At 46.3% G+C, this 18,847-nt stretch overlaps 1 protein-coding gene across 1 annotated transcript in view; it reads left to right on the top strand.

Annotated features, from left to right (window-relative positions):
• GADL1 (glutamate decarboxylase like 1) overlaps nt 1-18,847 on the top strand; it is a 78,268-nt gene that overhangs the window by 16,596 nt on the left and 42,825 nt on the right. Inside the window, exons 7-8 of the mRNA XM_077809303.1 lie at nt 6,454-6,653; nt 16,145-16,196. Coding sequence (XP_077665429.1) covers nt 6,454-6,653; nt 16,145-16,196 — 252 coding nt within the window. The remainder of the gene's footprint in view (nt 1-6,453; nt 6,654-16,144; nt 16,197-18,847) is intronic.

The following is an 18,847-nucleotide window of genomic DNA, read 5'->3' on the forward strand; positions in this document are numbered from 1 at the left end:
ACTGATCTTGCTCCCATCAAAGTCCATGGCAAAACTCGCATCCATTTGGATGGGAGCAGTATTTGGTCTTTAGGTGGCATTCATTAAACAGTTAGGGCTAAATATTTCCTTCCTTTGCACTAAATTTTAGGTCGACTTGCAACCACTGCTCCTTTGCCTCTCCCCATTGTTCACTGCATTGTGCTGGTGTGTTTCTTTCATCCCTTCCATATCTTCCATGTGGTGTGGTGACTTCTCTGTCTGCCTGTCCCGGTGATGTGCTATGCTGCATAAAAATCAGCTGGACTTAGTTGGTGCTGTCACAGATTGACAGGAGGTGCTGTGTTCAGCAGAGTTACTTCAGCACGTTGCACTAGTGCATCAGCAGGATAGGTAGATGGAAAAGAGATGGCTCACCGGTATTTCTGGGGAGGTATAGGTGGGCAATACTTCTCCTGTTTCTGCTTACATACACTGATAGAGTGAAATAAGTTTCATTTTTTCCCGTCATGAATTAATCACTCTCTTCTCCTGAGTAACCTTCCCAGGAATTAGCATTTACAGTAACTCCTCACTTAACGTTGTAGTTACGTTCCTGAAAAATGCGACTTTAAGTGAAACGATGTTAAGCTAATCCAGTTTCCCCATAAGAATGAATGTAAATGTGGGGGGGTTAGGTTCCAGAGAGAGAGAGATATACATATATTTTTTTTTGCCATACAGTACAGTACTATAGTTGGGAGGTGCCCCTGCCTTACCCCACACAGGCATAGCCCACTGGCACTGGAGACAATGAGGCAGGCAAGGAGGCTGAAGGTGCTGTAGGCTAGGAGAAGCACGTTGCAGAACAGCAGCGGCAGCTTCCCCTACTCTGCAAGCACCAGGGGCCGGGGACTTAAGTCTCGGCCCACCCACTCCACCCCTTCCCCCAATCCCCCACCCTTAACCCACCTCTTCTCCCCTCCCCCTTTACTCTCCATGCGGCGTCCTCGCTCCTCCCCCCTCCCTCCCCTGACTCCTGCCCATGGCAATCAGCTGGCTTGCGGTGTTCTGGAGGGAGGAGGGAGGAGCGAGGGCTACCAGTGCGCAGGCTCCCCCTCCCTCCCCTGCTTCCCGAACGCTGCAAGCCAGCTGATTGCAGCAGGCAGGAGGCAGGGGATGGAGGGGAGAGGCGTACCGCATCCTTGCTCCTCTCCCCTCCCTCCTGCCCACAGCAATCAGCTGGCATGTGATGTTTAGGGGACAGGAGGGTGGGGGGAGGAGTGAGGACTCTGCACAGCCTCCCCCCTTCCCTCCCCTGCCTCCTGCCCATGGCAATCAGCTGGTTTGCAGCATTCGGGAGGCAGGGGAGAGAGGGGAAACTTGTGTGCTCGCTCCTCCCCGCTCCCTCCAGAACGCCACAAGCCAGCTGATTGCCACGGGCAGGAGGCGGGGGTAGGTGGGGGAAGGCGCTGATTCGCAGGGTCTGCCGGCGGGTGGGAGCCGCTGTAGGGAGGGTGGCATAGGGGAGCTGATGTGGGGCTGCCAGCTGTGGACTAAGCAGGCAGCCAAACAATGTTCTAGCGAAGCATTGCACAACTTTAAATGGAGCATGTTCTGTAATTTAGCAGGGATGTAAGATCGAAACAACATTAAGCGAGAGGACATAAAGTGGGGAGTTACTGTACTCTAAGTAGATAGGACTACTTTTTAAACACCTGCTGTGTCTGTAGTCTGACGGATTCAATTATGAAGCTGTTCAGTTCTGGTGATAGCAATTTCTTCTTTGAGTGATTGCTCGTGTATTCCACAATAGGTGTGCGTGCTTGCCACATGCACCAGTGCCGGAAGTTTTCCCCCTAGCAGTACCCATGGGAGGGGGGCGCCCCCTGCGGCCCCTGGAGTGGCGCCTGCCTGGCACGGTATAAGGGGAGCTGCACGCTCCCCCCACCCTCAGTTCCTTCTTGCCGCCAGTGAAGGTGCGTCAGAACTGCTGTGCTCCCGCTTTGCTGTAGCTCGTCCCCAGAACTGTTTGTTCGTTCAGTGTTAGTACCTGTAGTTAGTTAGCTGTTTAGTTAGTCAGTGAGCCCAGGCCGGGGCATGGTCCGCGCCCTGGGGTTTAAGTCGTGTGGCTCTTGTAGGTATTCAATGCCAAGAAGTGACCTGCCCGCAGACTGTTTGCGCTGCTTGGGAGAACCCATATCAGCGAAAGGTGCCAGGTGGCCCGGGACAAGATTTGCAAGTTGTTTAAGCCTCGGACCTAAAGAGAAAGGGTCGAGGGAATGTTCCCGACCGATCACTGCCCAGCAATCGCTCGGGGCAGAGTCCAGGTGGATCGCCCACAACGCCAACTAGACTGTCTGGCTGGGTTCTGTCCGTCCGGGACTTGCGGCACTGCTCGTCCTCAAGGAGCGAATATCAGCTGGGACTGCAGCGGGCTTCAGCATCAGTCCTCGTCTTGGAGAGGGTACTGCAGTTGATCACGGCACAGTTGTTGATGCCGTCAACTCGGACTCCTGCTCCAAGTCTCCACCAAGACATCGCAGCCCTGGGCATCGATCGCCGGTTTTTCACTGTCGCGGGTCTGCCTGTCAAGGCCGTTCACAGAGCAGCTGTTACCGCCGGTACTGGTCCTCCACGTCGAGATCGTGGTCCCGTGGTCGTCGTAGATCCCGGCACTGCCGCTCCTCCCAGTCCAGAGACAGCAGCAGATGGCCTCAATGTTCTATATGAACAGGCAAGGCGGGGCCCGATCCTCTGCCCTCTGCTGCGAAGCCCTCAGGCTGTGGGACTTCTGTATAGCCCACGACTTCCATCAGAAGGCCTTCTACCTACTGGGCACCCGGAATGAATTGGCAGATCACTTGAGCAGGGACTTTTCCTCACAACACGAGTGATCCCTCCACTTGGAAGTGGCCCACTGGCTCTTCCAAAGGTGGGGAACTCCCCAGGTGGACCTGTTCACAACTCGGCAGAGCTGGCAATGCCCCCGGTTCTGCTCTGGGGGGGTGCGAGGAGGGGCGCTATCTCCGATGCCTTTCTCCTGTCCTGGTCAGGCCGGCTTCTCTACGCCTTTCCCCTGTTCCTGCTAATCAGCAGGGTCCTGGAGAAGGTAAAGACGGACAAGGCCTGGGTCCTCCTAATTGCCCCGGCTTGGAACGGGACCCTCACAGGCCTGGCGGTAGCTCCGCTGTGGCCATTGCCACTCCCCCCGGACCTGCTCTCTTAGGACCAGGGCCGCCTCCTCCACCCCAACCTGGCAGATCTTCACCTCGTGGCATGGCTGCTCAGTGGTTAGGTGGAGAGGAAAGGATGTGCCCAGACCAGGTTCAGCGTGTCCTCCTCGAAAGTAGATGGCCCTCCACTCACCACGCTTATTTGGTGAAGTGGTCCCGGTTTTCTAGGTGGGTGGTGGACCAGGGTGTCTCCCCCCAGTGACCGCCCCCATCCAGCTTATCCTTGATTACCTCCTCCACCTGAGGGCCCAGGGCCTGGCGTCCTCGTCAGTCAAGGTGCACCTGGCAGCCATATCAGTCTTCCATCTGTCGGTGCAAGGGCACACGGTATTTTCCCATGTTATGACTAGCCAGTTCCTTAAGGGTTTGGACCGTCTTTTTCCGTATTCTAGACCCCCGGACCCGCAGTGGGACCTAAACCTGGTGTTGGCTTGTCTCACGGGGCCCCCGTTTGAACCACTGGCCATGTGCTCCTGGTCTCGTCTCTCATGGAAGGTGGCCTTCCTGGTTGCAATCACGTCTGCCAAGCGAGTCTTGGAGCTCAGGGCCCTGAACTCCGAGCTGCCGTACATGGTCTTTCATAAAGACAAGGTCCAGCTCCGCCCGCACCCCGTGTTCCTACTGAAGGTGGTCTCTGCCAGTCTCTGTCATTTTTCTACCAGTCCTCTGCCCCAAGCCTCATGCGTCCAGTGGGGAGCGCCGTCTCCACATGCTCGATGTGCGGCGGGCTCTGGCTTTCTACCTCGAGCAGACCAAGCCGTTCAGAAAGTCCTCGTAACTGTTTGTCGCCTTGGCAGAGCGTGCCAGTCGGATCACTTCGTGCATCCGTTCCTCTTATGAGCTGGCGGGTGTCCCCCTGCCACCCATTGTGAGGGCACACTCGACTCGGGCGCAGGCCTTGTTGTCTGCCTTCGCGGCCTGTATCCCCATCCAGGACATTTGTAGGGCCGCCATGTGGTCTTCGGTTCACCCGTTCACCTCGCACTATGCGATTGTTCCCCAAACCAGGGATGACGCCGGGTTCAGCAGGGCTGTCCTCCGTCCTGGGAACTTGTGAACTCCTACGCACCTCCAACAGATATAGCTTGGAATCACCTATTGTGGAATACACATGAGCAATCACTTGAAGAAGAAAAGACAGTTACCTTTTCTGTAACTGGTGTTCTTTGAGATGTGTTGCTTATGTCTGTTCCACATCCCACCCTCCTTCCCCTCTGTCAGAGTTGTCTGGCAAGAAGGAACTGGGGGGGGGGGGGGAGCATGCAGCTCCCCTTATACCGTGCCAGGCAGGCGCCTCTCCAGGGGGTTCTGGGGGGCGCTCCCCACTATGGGTACTGCTAGGGGAAAAATTTCCGGCACTGGTGCATGTGGCGGACGAGCACGCACACCAATTGAGGTAAGACAGTTACCTTTTCCATAACTGGTGTTCTTCACGTCTCTTCCACGAGTGACCTTCCATGGCTTGCAGTAACATTACACACCATGTTAGGTCTTTTTGTGATAGACATCATTATTTTCCATAGGAAAGAATGACATGAGGGGAACTAATATCCTTTGATGCTCTCTGTCAGAGATAGGGATGTGGGTGATTTTGACTGGTGGTTAGAGTAAGAGTGAGCCCTGGTGGCTACAGTAGGAGCCAGACATCAGTAATTGGAGCCATGGGCCAGAACCAGGTTACATGGAATGAGGAAAAACAGGGGCAGGGCTGTTTCCAAGCCAGAAGCTATCACAGTCATGGGCTAATGCTTTGAGCAGCCACCAAACTGCTGCTGCTGGGTTTAAGAACTAGTCTGTTGACTCTTATTGCCAATGAGGCAGCCTACCACAGGCCAGATCCGCTCCTCAGATTGCCTGGAGACTGGCTGTGCTGCAGGTTCTGATTCCTTACACCCTCTGCAATGCAGCTATGTTATATTTTGATAACGCCGTGTCCATACCTGCCTCACCCTCACAACTGAAATACTATAAAGAATTGTGAGGCATAGTCCGTAGGAGCCAAACCAAATAACTCACTTTTTTTTTTTGAACACCACTACTTCTTTTTCAAACTGTAGCACTATCCGTTCTGCTAGTTGACTTAGATGTCCACCCATGAGAGCAAGCTTTCTTCTTAAAACTGACTTAATGTGATGCAATGGCTGTACAGGTAGATTACTGTAGCTGGTGTGGCCACTCAGAAGAACATAAGACTATAAGAAACTTTAGGGATTGGAAAAGGCTCAGTGTCTGACCTTTTGTTTGATTTGAAGATTCCATCTGCTTGCCTTTGTCACCATGACTTCCAATCTCCTAAAAGGACAGAGGATGCTTTCTTAAATCTTACAAATGTAGGGCCCAATTGTGGTTTTCCAGCCACTGCTCCAACTTGTGGGTATGGAGGAGGAGCATTACCATTCCGAGGAGAGCAAGGGGAGAGCAGCTACGGTACCACTTTTTCCAAGGTGATAGCATGAGCTTCCTCCCTACAAGGTCAATTTTGCTGGCGAGTATGGAGGTGAGACAGGGTGGTGATTTGCTGGCCCTTCTGGGAAGCTAGTGGTATTGATAGTGTCCAGTCCCCACACACGCCCCCTTGAGTACTCTCCCTTTTTGTGCCCCTCAATCAAGTCCATAGCCCAAAGTTTGAAGGGGAATTGAAGGAACAAGGAAAGAAGGAGGAAGACATAGTGACTTGAAGTGAGGAATGTAGTTCCCTTTTATTATTCTCTCATCCTCCTAACAGATTTTATTCTACGTATGTTGGTAGGTAACTCGTATCACTTCTATATCCCTTGGATTTTGTCTTGAGATATTTTCTTCTATTTTATTACCAGTTCAAGAGAGTTATCTGTGATGTATTGTAATGCAGATTAAAACCTGTACATTCTGTTACAGAAATAGAGACTTTTAATAAAAGTGTTGCCAGACACCTTGTACCATTTCACAATCAAACTTGCAACAGATGTGGAGAAATGAAATATGAACTATACCTTTAGTCAGGCACACTGAAATTTAAAAAATGGATTGTGTTCTTTATATGAGATGTTCAGCCAGGTTTCATGTTTATAGGCTTCATGATCTACTTAGAAAACGTGCAGCATGGCTGCCACTTAAACACACAGTTGCAAATCCAGATTAAATTCTGTAGTCAAGCTTTTATTCTACATCCATTCTTAATTGAAAGTGAATTTCCTACTTATAATGTTGCTTATGAAACTCTCAACGGGTTTTTTTTAAATGCACAGCAGCAGTCTAAACTTATTTTATTTTAAAATAGGACCTGCTTAAGAAATGCTACTCTGCCAAGGCCTCCTACCTGTTCCAGCAGGACAAGTTCTATGATGTCAGCTACGACACAGGAGACAAGTCTATCCAGTGTAGCAGACGACCAGATGCATTTAAGTTCTGGATGACATGGAAGGCATTGGGAACTACAGGACTTGAGGAAAGAGTAAACCGAGCCCTTGCCTTAGCTAGGTACCTGATCTCAAATTTGAATGTTTTTTTATTTTAATTGAGTGAAGCTTCCAGAACAATGTTGCAGCACACTGTCTATCCCAGGGGTGGGCAAACTTTTTGGCCTGAGAGTCACATTGCGTTTCTGAAATTGTATGGAGGGCTGGTTTGGGGAGGCTGTGCCTCCCCAAACAGCCAGGCATGGCCTAGCCCTGCCCCCATCTGACCTCCCTGCTTCTTGCCCCCTGACAGCCCCCCCAGGACTCCTGCCCCATCCACCCCCCCGACCCTAACTGCCCTGTGCCCCTAACTGCCTCCCACCACCCCATGCAACCCCCTTGTCCCCTGACCGCCCCCCGCCGCCCCATCCAACCCCTCCTCTCCTTCCTGACTGCCTCCCCAGGACCCCTGCCCCCATTCAACCCCTGTTCCCCGCCCTCTGATCACCACGACCCCTATCCATGCCCCTGACCGTCCCCCGAACTCCCCTGCCCTCTATCCAATCCCCCACTACACCCTGCCTCCTTACTGCGCTGCCTGGAGCACCGGTGACTGGCAGTGCAGCTGCACCAAGAGAGGCAGCTGTGCCCCGCAGCACAGAGCACCGGGTCAGGCCAGGCTCTGCAGCCCCGCTGCCCAGAGCATTGCACCGTGCAATGGCATGGCTGTGGAGGAGGGAGGACAGCCTCAAGGGCCGGGCAAGACGGTCCCGCAGGCCGGATGTGGCCAGCGGGCTGTAGTTTACCCACCTCTGGTCTATCCTGAAACCACTTAAACCTTTGTAACTTTAAAATCTTCTAATAATTGATAAATTAGGGATAAAATAAAGTTCAGGGCCCAAATTAAAGGGAAACCATCAATCTGTATCAGGCCTAATGGTGGTGATCTGGAAACTGATGTGGTCCAGTGAAGAACACCCTTTTTATTTCAGATATCTAATTTAGAATCAGCGCTGCTGTTTTTCATTAATACCAAAACACATTGGGCCAGATTCTGTGCTGTATCCAGCTGGAGGTGAATTTACCATTCTCCTCCTGCCTTCTTTCATGCTCCATGCCATAGACAGTGTATGCTGGGGAAATTCCCTGGGGCCACTGCAGCCCCTTTACTGCTCTTTTATGCCACCAAATTGGGGGTGGCATCTGTAGGGAGAGTGGGTTTTCCTCCCCTTCCCCTACAACTCCCTGGTGCAGACAAGGTTTTAATATGTAGAGTGCCATCGTTTTTAAAGTGTGTTAGCATCTGTGGCTTCGCTTCTTGCAGTAGCCAAGAAATCCCACCACTCTAGCATTTGCAAGTGCTTCCAAGAGGCATTTGAAATTAATGCTTTGTTTTTAAAATATGTTTGAGCATGAGCCATAATGTTCTTGAAAGTCAGGTGCAGAACCTGGATTTAAAAATTAAGGTTGGGATTACCATAATGGATCACACAAGTGCTTCATCAAGTCCATACTCCATTGGTGGCCTGTATCTTGTGCCTCAGAAGAACATGCAAGAAACCGTACAGCAGGATTTTATAGAATACCTGGTCCACAGGGAATTTTTCTTTCTAAGCCCCATTAATTAGAGGTTGGCTTCTTCCCTGAAGCATCCCTGCAAAACCTCTCTACTAGTGTATCTTTGTATGTTCTTGTTATCCTTATAAATTTTCAATCCTTTTTTATTTTTGAACCATGCTAAGTTCTTGACCTCTGTCTTGTATCAGTAAGTTCCATAAGCTCATTGTGCACTGTGTAAAATTCTCCCTCAATGAGCACTTCCAAGATGGTGTTGCCAGAGGCTCTAGGAAGAGAATTATTTATATGGGTTATTTTGCATGGACACTGATCTTTTAAAATAATCTGTTTAAACAAAATGTCCTTTTTTTTTCTTGTTCTTTTTGTACAGCACAGGGTCCTAGCACAGGGTCCTGATCCATGACGGGGGCTCCTTGGCTTCAAAATACAAATAATAAATATAAATAATAATACTTATCAGACCTATGTTAATATTTTATTTTTAATTTGATGCCAAATACCATGTCAGAGAGAGTAATACCCTAGCGTTTACAATGGTGCAAGTTAAAGGGACAGTTCCTCTTCCACACTTCCATATAAAGACAAAGCTAAAACATTAATTGCCTAAAAATATGTGTATTATACAGAAAAAAGGTGGCGCTAGATGGAAGTCATTGAAAACTAAATCTACTGTCGTGATTCTGCTGCTTAAATGTCCCTAGAGTCTTCTGAGTAAATTGCAGTCTTGTGTGCACTTCAGGGCCCTCCGTTAATATATGTATACAGAGCGCGTCAGTTCCTTCTGCTATCAGTAGAAGGATTCAGCCGCATCAAGGTCACCGGCACAGGTCATCTGACTGAGAATGTACAGATTAATGGTGGGATCAATACCTTCTTTGATAGTTAGGATTTAGCTGGTGGTGTTTCTAAGTGACAGTGTGGGGTTTTTTTGTTTTGTTTTTAATGAAATTGCCTTAATCAGATAACGGCTACCAGTGATATTCTGTACAGTAGCTGCTTTGCTATCTTGATTTTGCATGGGCACGGGCACTTGGGAGCTGAGACATCTGTTTCCCTGGGCACTAAAACAGATTTCATAACTACACGACTAACTGTGCAGCCTTTTTCTTGCTATGTTACAGTAGGGTTTACTTTGATGCTGTAGAGATGATATTTTAGCGTTCCTGAATATGACCTGGAGCTAGTCCATTGACCTTACAATTTGAAGGTGAGAATTTTTCCACTGCCAGGCAGAGTTGCAAAGGTTTTAATCTGATTGCAATTCTGTGCTCCCTTTGCATCAAACTCTGCCCATTGGCCGTTGCATTGATTTCTTCCTTTTTTTTTTTTTTTTTTTTTAAAGAGGTGAATCGTGTTTTCATAGCATTCATTTAGATCAAATCAGAGTGCTCCTAAGCTATTTACTTGAAAGGACTTATTTTTAAAGTACTTATGACAGAGTGCTCAGCTGATCACTTCGGAGATTATTTTCTTTACATTTAGTCCTGGTGGCAAATAATTAGATTCCCTTATTGCTTTGTGGAATAAGCTGCATTTTAGAATATGTCACAAGATTGCGATCACATCTGGATGTTGTGTTAGACCATCATCTCCACAGTTCGTATCACTTCTGTCTGATTCCTTTTCTAAAGGCACCCCTCCTCCTGAAACCTAGCTTCATTCACTACTGGATCCCCCTCATTTTCTGCAGTGTTAATAATTTCAAATACTTCGTGTTTTTTCTGCTCTGTTATGAAGTTGTTGTACTAGGACTCTGCCCCTTCTGTGATTCCACAGTCCAGGGATAATAAAAATACAGTTCCACTGTCAATGATGGAAAGATGTAGGATGAAAATTACACCACTGGTGCCAAATGGACCAGACATTAGAAATCGAGAGTGATGGATTTTCTAGTGGCTCCATTTTTTGGCTGTGAACAGTGGTCAGAGAAACATCAGATGTCAGTGACACACCACTTTTAACCTTGTTTCAGTGGGTGATTTAAAAAAAAAAAAAAGACAAAATGCTAGCCATGGGGGGGAGAGCTATTCTACAATGCAAACTGTCTTGCTAACACTATTTTAAAATTGCTAACCTCTTTCAAAAACAAGGTGATCTCATTTTAGGTCATCCAAAAACAAGGACTGGTGTTGTGTTTTCGTGTAAAGTTTTGTTTTAAATGAATGAGGGAACACTGGCTATTCCAGTCTAGGACCTCTTCTGAGCAGATTGTTTGTTGTGCTCGGTGCTGTAGTTTTATGATATGGACAAATGTCATCTAGCCAGTAGTCACGGTCACCAAACTTGTTTCACTTAAGTCCACAAAAATATCTCCTCCAGAGGCATGGTGGGTCTTTGCCCAGTTTGCTAACGAGCCCATAATAAAATCAGTCTAATCCTTGGTGCAATAATGATAAAGCATCTTTCTTTATTCTATGCTTCGGTTTGTCAACCTGAACAGTTCTGTGGTTGATCATGGTGACCAGGTGGCAAACTATAATGCGAACATAACTGTTGATCTAAATGGACTTTGAAAAAGAGATTCAGTGCTGGCTTCATTTTGATAAGACAGGTGGAAGGATCTCAGCAGCATGCAGTTAGATACAGCATTCAGAGCTGACATCAGCACTTTGTCATGGCAATCGGGTTATATGGATATACACTAAGGGTAATGAGTCACATGCACAAGTCTGGTTAACCACAAACAACACGGCAACTCCCCATGCTCTGCTTTGAAAAATGTATGCTCTCTAAGGTATTCTTTATTGAGCCCCTGGATAAACAATCTCTGCAGGATCTCAGTTGAAGTGCCAGACTGTGACAATGAAACTGTGCTGGTGGTGCCCATATTGGGACTTTCCTCTGGCAGGTACACAGGGCCCAAAGTTGGTGTTCTGACAGATTTCTTCCTCCTCCCTCTATTTGTGCTCACTGTATGTGGCGATAACCAGTAAAAGCAGTTACAAGCAGAAAAATGCCTAAGTATCGCAACAAACGGGCAGATTTATTGAAATATTCCCAGACCCTGGCCAGAATCCTGGCAAAAGGACTTTTATGGGGTCTGATCATGCTGACTGCACACACAGACTCATGCTGGCATTACTAATTTGCAGTTGCTGACAGAACAAACCGGAGATAAAGTACATTCAATAAATGCAGGTAGCTAGATGTATGGAATATTTCTGTGTGTGGAATGGGACACAGCGATTAACAACAATACAGTGACATGGGAACAATGTTCTCCAAACTCCAGGAGAACTCCCTGGAGCCACTGTAGTTAAAGACAGATAGAAGTATGCAACCACTCCATTCACAGCAGGGGCCGCACAAAACCCCTTACCTAGTGCCTTTACTCAGGCTATGGCTGCGCTAGAGAGCTTACACCGATGCAGCAGTGCCGCTGTAAGCTCTCTCGTGTAGCTGGTCTAAGCTGATGGAAGCGCTCTCTCCCGTCAGCTGCATTAATCCACCCCCAATGAGTGGCCGCATCTGTGTCGGCGGAAGAAGCTCTCCCGCGTCATAGTGCTGTCACTGCCGGTGCCTAAGTCGGTGTAGCTTATGTCGCTCGGGGGGAGGATGGCTTATTCACACCCCTGAGGGACATACATTATGCCAACATAATTGATAGTGTAGACTTAGCCTCAGAAGCAATTAAATAGGCCTGACAAGGATTTGGCTGCAACCTTTGCAGCTGGGGCTGTGCGTGCAAATGTCACATGTAATTACTTTGTGTGAATATGGCAACATATAATTACCATAGAACCCAGTTTATCCGAGCCTCCATTATGTGGCGGCTCTTATTAACAGAACCACCCGCGCGCACACAGCATCATGGGAAATTGACATCACCTCCATGATAGTGTTAGCATGCCATGTTTTCAGTCTTGTAAAACGATTGACGCTACTAAACAAAAATGTGTAGTACTGGCATTGGATGCTAAATTAGAGATTATTAATAAAATTTTAAAAAGGAGTCACTAGCAAAAATAGCCCAAAATTATAGCATTGGGAGAAGCACAGTATTGGACATCGAAAACACAATGCAGAGCAAATTCTTAAATATTGCATGAATAACTCAATAACTCTGCACACTAGAAGACCATGAAGAAACTGAATGATGCTGGTCTAGATGAAGCCCTTTATCTGTAGTTTATACCGGCAAGAGAGAGAGGCATTCCTATTAGTGGTCCTTCACTATGTGAGAAGGCTTAAGGCTTTCATCAAGGTTTAGAAGGGGACCCATGTTTCTGTGCTAGTTAGGGATGGTTCAGTCAATTTAAAAAGCGTCATGACATCCGACAACTAACAGTCACCTGGGAAAAGCTGTCTACTGATTCAGGAGTTATTTCTGACTATCCAAAAAAAAAAAAAAAAAGGCAAGTATCTTAGCTGAGCATAACTTGTCTCTGGAACAAGTTTACAACTGTGACGGGACTTGCTGCCAGAATGGAAAAATCTGTGCCTGGCTACAAACAGAGCAAAGAACGTTTGACGGCCCTGGCCTGTACTAATGCTAGTTGCACATACGAGCTCCCGTTAATTATCATTGGTAAAGCAATGAATCCGCGTGTGCTTAAAGATGGATGCTTTGCCAGTCATCTACAAATCACAGGGAAAAACCTGGATGGACAGTGTTTTGTTTTGTGATCGAGTTTTTTAAAACTTTTGTTCCAAGCATGTGAGCTCATTTGAACAAACACCATTGAAAGCTGTCTTACTGCTGGACAATGCAACCACTCACTCTGATGGCTCACCTTCCAAGGTGACTCAAACTTCTGGGTTTTTTTCTCCCTCCAAATGTAACCTCTCTTGTGCAGCCTATGGACCAAGGCGTCCTGGAAAGTCTAAAACAGCGCTATCAACGGGATCTTCTTAATCGACTACTGATGTCTGATGAAGCAGCTAAGAACAAAGGAAATATGTTGCAGCGCTGGAAAAATAAATGTATCACGGAAGCTGTATACGGGGTTGCAGAAGCATGGGAAGACATCTCCAGGTCAACCTTACAAAAATTGTAGAAAAATCTGTGGCCTGAAGTTATTGCTGACGTTCAGAACAGTGACCTTGCAGCTGCAACAACAGCACTGGCAGCTGAAGAAGAGACCAGTGCATTTGTGGATCTTCTCCACAGACTTCCTGGCTGCACAGAAGTCGACAAAGATGATATTGCAGATTGGCTTGAAAATGATACTAACTACCTTGGCCATCCCTTATTGGATGATGCCAAAATCATACAGACTGTACTACATGCTGACAGCGACTGTGTATCTGAAGAGTCTGCTGAGGAAGGATTGATGGAAAAAAATTCTCACTGCGATGCTGCAATAGCAGGAAACCTCTTCCTTCAGTACTTAGAGCAACAGCCTGATACCGACCCCTCTGAACTGCTGATGATGAAGCAACTCCATGACCACACAATGAAGAAGAGAACCTCTCATCTAAAACAACACAAACTGTCAGATTTTTTTCTAGCCATTATAAATGTGAGTGCTGCTGTACCTACCATTGTGCTATGTACTGTACTTTCTGCATATTATGTGTTGTTGTTACCATTAGTATTGCTGTTGTTGCAACTTAAAATGATCATTTCTGCATTTTAAAAAACTGGTACTCTTTTCTAGAATTAATGTTTGTGTACGCTGTAAATAAGGAAGGGGGAGTCTGTTTTAATGCTTTGTGATTATCATTTCTGCATTTTTTTTAAATTGTACTCTTTGTGATATGTGTACATAAGCTAAATAGAGATGGTAACTTGTGTAACATTAAACAGACTTTGTAGACCAATGTTTATCAAGCTAGTGGTCACAGGACGGGTTTAGGGGGTTGCAAGTATAGAGCCAATATTAGGGGGTGGCAAGCAAGGCAATTGCTTGGGACCTCATGCCACAGCAGGCCCTGGGAAGCTAAGTTACATGCTTCAGCCCCAGGCGCGGGGTTCCAGCTGTCAGCAGCGGGCGGTGAGGTGCGGGGGTCGGGCTGTCAGTTGTAATTTAAAATCTGATCCCAGCCTGTAATAATTCAATAGTTAAAATTTTCTAGAAGTGATGTCTTAGGCAAGACCTGACTCAAGTGGTCTAGGGGAAAAAAGGTTTTAAATGTCCTAACCATTTCCTAATCCGGCAGGGTTGCTCCTCCTAACTTCAGAAAATCAAATACTGGGTGACTTGATCACACACTTCCACTCCTTATTACAGTTATACTGATCGAGTTAGGGCACAGAAACAATACCATGTGGCTAAGGTGACTACTTGCACAGCAGTAAAAGTGAATAACAAATACAGGCAGTGAACAACTTTCAAAGAGCTCATATGCAAAAAAATTTCAGCCTCAATAGTTTGAACAATTATGAATAACAAATGAAACTCTGAACAATTCACAAACAGGAAAAAAAAAAAGGCAAAATGTGGACAAATTGTTCACAATGAATAGTTTGACTATCTCTACTCTTGGTGCATTACTTCTAGAGCCAGTTGGAAAAACTTTGATGGAACCATATTGCATTGGAATATGCAGTTCTGTTGAACTTCAAACATGTCGCAAAATCAGGTTGATTTTACCACTGTTTCGTTTCAGAAGAAAAATGTGGAAAAAAGTTCCGACAATAGTGAGATGTCCCATTTCAACATTTTTGGAACAAAATGTTTAGATTTTTTGTTTTGAAATGACCTTGTTTTAATTTTTTTAAAATGTTATAATATAATACAAAATAGCCAATGTTGCAAAGTTTTGATTCCATCAAAATGAAATGTTTTAATTGACCCAAACCAGTTTTTTTTTTGAGTTTTCCTTTGTGGAGAATTATAAAATTTTCAGTTTTCATTATGATTTGGAACAAAGCCAAACTTTGAAATCCTTTGCAAAATGGAACCTGCATCTTCCACACACAGCTCTAATTACTACCTTTATGACTAGAGATGGAACTGAGCTGCAAACTTTGGATCCACACCCAAAGTCTTCTGACAATCAGATGGGGTGAAATCCACCCTTTTTGATTTAGAATTCTGTGGAGATTTGTGCCTGCTGTATGTTTGGGTCAAGATCCAAATATTTCTGTAATTTGAGGGGTTTTGGATCCAGGATTTTGGTTCAGATCAATTTTCGCTTATTACATTAGTGTGTTTCTGCTGCTAGTGAAAGAGGAAATTTTTCTTTTAGTGCACTGTTGGAGAATTCCCAGGAATTATTGTGCATCAGTGATATATATTGTTGTGTAAAAGTGGAATTGTGAGGATACCGGGGGGTTGCTGAGAGAGAGAGAGCGAGAGGCCCCGTGCACTGGGGCATGCTCCTGAAGAATAGGAGAGAGTAAGAGAACTGGGGGCAGTGGCAGGACTGAGAGAAATGTCAGAAGTAAGCAGTGAAGTGAAATGAGATGACAGCACAGAGCTTTCAGCTGTGGAACAGAAAGTGAGTTATTAATGGAGAACAACTCAGGCGTGGTCTATACTAGCAACTTGCGTTAGTATAACTATGTTGTTCTGGGGTGTGGAAAATCCGTACTCCTGAGCGACGCAGTTATAGTGGACCTAACTCCCAGGGTAGACAGCACTATGTCGATGGGAGAGCTTCTGCCGTTGACAAAGCTACTGCCTCTCGGGGTGGTGGAGTACCTACACTGTCGATGTAGATCGTGACTCCACTAAGTGCTACAGCGGCGCAGCTGCATCAGTGTAGCTACATTGCTGCAGCATTTTAAGTGTAAACAAGCCCTCAATGTTGGAAAAAGTTGCTACATTGGTGGATCAGTGCAGCTCACAATTCTAATACAGGTAGGCCCTATTTCTGCTCCCCCTGAAAGTGGGCAGCATTTGGTCTACACCATCACTCACCACTTGGCTCCAGTCTTTACTTATTTTCGGGAGCTGGTTATCCCATTAACTGTTGTATTTTTACAGCAGATAGAAACTATTTTTAAGCTCTGCTATTAAGAAATCTAGACTTGTTCAAGACAATTTTTTGCTACCTGCATATCCTGTATTTCTGTTACATCTTGTAACATTGTGTGTTTACTTACAGATATCTAGTAGATGAAATTAAGAAAAGAGAAGGATTCCAGCTTCTGTTGGAGGTACGTGACTATAGAACTGAGTTTGTGTTTTTGTCAAATGTCAGTCTGTATTTTGGGTGCATATTTAAATAAACTTTGTAAATTGCTGATGCACAGAAGTGTTAAACCACATCATATTGTCCATATTTCACATAGTCTGTCCATTTCCCTTGCTTCTGGGGTTGTGTAGGCATTGGGACGTACGGCTTGAGTAATCCCCTTGTATGGCAATTGGTAGGGTTGCAAAAGGACCACCCATCCTAGAGTTATGGCTAAGAACTAGAGCTGGTTGGAATTTTTCAGTTAAAACTTTTGTCCTGAAAGTGGACTCTTCTTCATTTAACCCCCCACCCTGTGCACCGTTTCCCCTGCACTCCCAAATTTCCAGGGCAGAACAACTGGCACTTTTCAACCAGCTCTACTGATAACTTCTTTTTCCCTTCCAATTTACTCCATGGCAAAGTAAATTGATGAAGATCCTGTTTGCAGAGAATGTGCTGAGTAGCAGGGGTCTCGGCTCCTGCCCCTGCTCAGCTCTTTGGCCAATGAGATCAGCACCTGGGGACATCGACGAGGGGAGTCTATTTAGAGGAAGTGTGTAAGTGAAAGGCAGCAATGGGAGAAGGAGCAGAGTAGGCAGGAAGATGGAGAATAACAGGATGGCAGAGGCATAGGGGGAGAAAAAAGGGACAGGAGGAGGAAGGGAGCAGCAGACCCATGCAGAGCAACGGGGTGGAAAGAGAATTTAAAAAAAAAAACAAAACAGAAGCGAATTGTTTAAAATTGAAATGTGGGTTTATATTTGTGCTGCTTTTTTGCTGATTATCCATTAACTATCATGGTTGGAGTGGAAGTGGAAAGAAATTCTAAACAAATTTTTCCCAGTAAACTTCTGCTAATTTGGAAAGAGCACAAAGGTGCGGGTGGGGGAGGATTATCCTGGGTAATAAGGTTTTTTGGCTTGTCTCAAGCCTGTTTGAGTGGCAAGGTGTTCTGGAATTTGTAGTCCAGAAGAACTGGTAGGAATTGTAAACAACTTGGCAGCAATGTGTGTTGGGAAAGGGAAGGCAGGGATGTAAAAGAGCTCAGGGAAGAGGTCAGATCTGATGTGGGGTCCTCTACAGAGTGAAAAACCTGGAGAGAGCAGCCATAGCTGCTGGTGAGCCTCTCCAGTGCCGGGGTGCAGGAGTATGGGTGGGACTTGCAGAAAGTAGCCAAGGAGGGGCTGTGGGAAGGAGGAACGGATGGGAAGAGGCCTGCAGAAGAATAAGAACCCTAAGGAGGAGTAAGCTGCCCATTTGGGAAAAGGCTGCCAGTGACCCAGAAGTGTCAGTCCTGCACCAACGGTGAGGGTTTTAGGTTTGTGCAAGGAAGCCCATGAAGGAAACTACCTGGGGCAAAAGAGCCTGATGGCGGGATTGGGCAATTGCTTATTGTTTAGAGGCCCCAGGCTGGGACTTCTAGAGAAGGTGGGAGAAAAGCTTTGCCCTCACTCGCTGCATGAAGGGGTAAGATAGTTCAGGCCCTGAGGAAGGGACTGGAAGCTATGTGAAAAATGGCTGAGTGGAGCCAGTTTTTCTTAGACTTCTGTTGACTCTGGAAAAGGTAAGAGTTTTTCTCACATAGTCAGAGGGTTAACCTACCCAGTGAATGAAGGGAAACTGAGTCACGGCTGCATCTGATGAAGGGAAGGTAAGCCACGGACTGCGTGCACCCTCTGCCCTGAAACAGAATTGAGATTAAAACCCCATATTAGTCAGCTAGAGCTTCAGCTCATGAGGAAACTACTATATGTCCAGGGCTTGATCCATTCCTATTAGAGAAATCTGAGACTTTTAGAGCTGAACTTAATTTCATTCTTTAGCAGCAGGTGGCAAGTCTGCTGATCTCGTCCTGCTGATAATGATATTCTCCTTGCTGATCAAATAATGTATTAAATGCAGTTTAAAGTGAGGCAGCAACTATAAATAGTTCCCAGTGCCCTTTCATGAAAGAATTTGGCATGGTCTAGGTAGTCTCCACGTGCTTTGGAGGAGGTCTGGAACTACCAGCAGTGTTTGCACTGGGGCAAAATGATGGTGTGATCTAGCTATCTTCTTCCCTATTTCAATATTTGTTCCTTCTTTTTCAGCCAGCATCAGTGAGAACTGTGGGTATAGTAGGGTTTAGTAGTGGGGAGGTATGTTCTAATCCTCTCCATCCTTTGCCCCCCCTCAAGTAGAGCACTGAATTGCAAAGACATGACAGGTCACTGTTAAGGAGGTGGAGTTTTTTGGGGAAGTTTGAACAGAACTGGGATGCATTAACTGTTTCTCTGGATGGTACTATGTGTCCTTCATTTGTCCCAGAAGAGAGTGGGCTGAATCTGTAGGGGCCTATTGGAAAAATTTGTGAATCCTACATGCAGAAGCCTCATAAATATGAAGTGTCCTAATTTTAACCAACTGTGAATGGTCATTGTTGATGTTGGGAGACTCACAGCAAGCTCTGAATTGAGCATAAAACCTAAGAGAGATATTTGGGAGCGGGGTGGAGAAGTAGAGTCTTCCTTTGTTCCACAGTCACGTTCAGAAATTTTGAGAGACTGTCTCCTGGGCAGGACTTGTACATCACCTCAAGGAGTTTGGGACTCTTATTAAACGCATGGAATTCTGGCATCAGGTCCATCATTA

The sequence above is a fragment of the Eretmochelys imbricata genome, chromosome 2 (genome assembly GCF_965152235.1).
Source record: "Eretmochelys imbricata isolate rEreImb1 chromosome 2, rEreImb1.hap1, whole genome shotgun sequence".
Lineage (NCBI taxonomy): Eukaryota > Metazoa > Chordata > Testudines > Cheloniidae > Eretmochelys > Eretmochelys imbricata.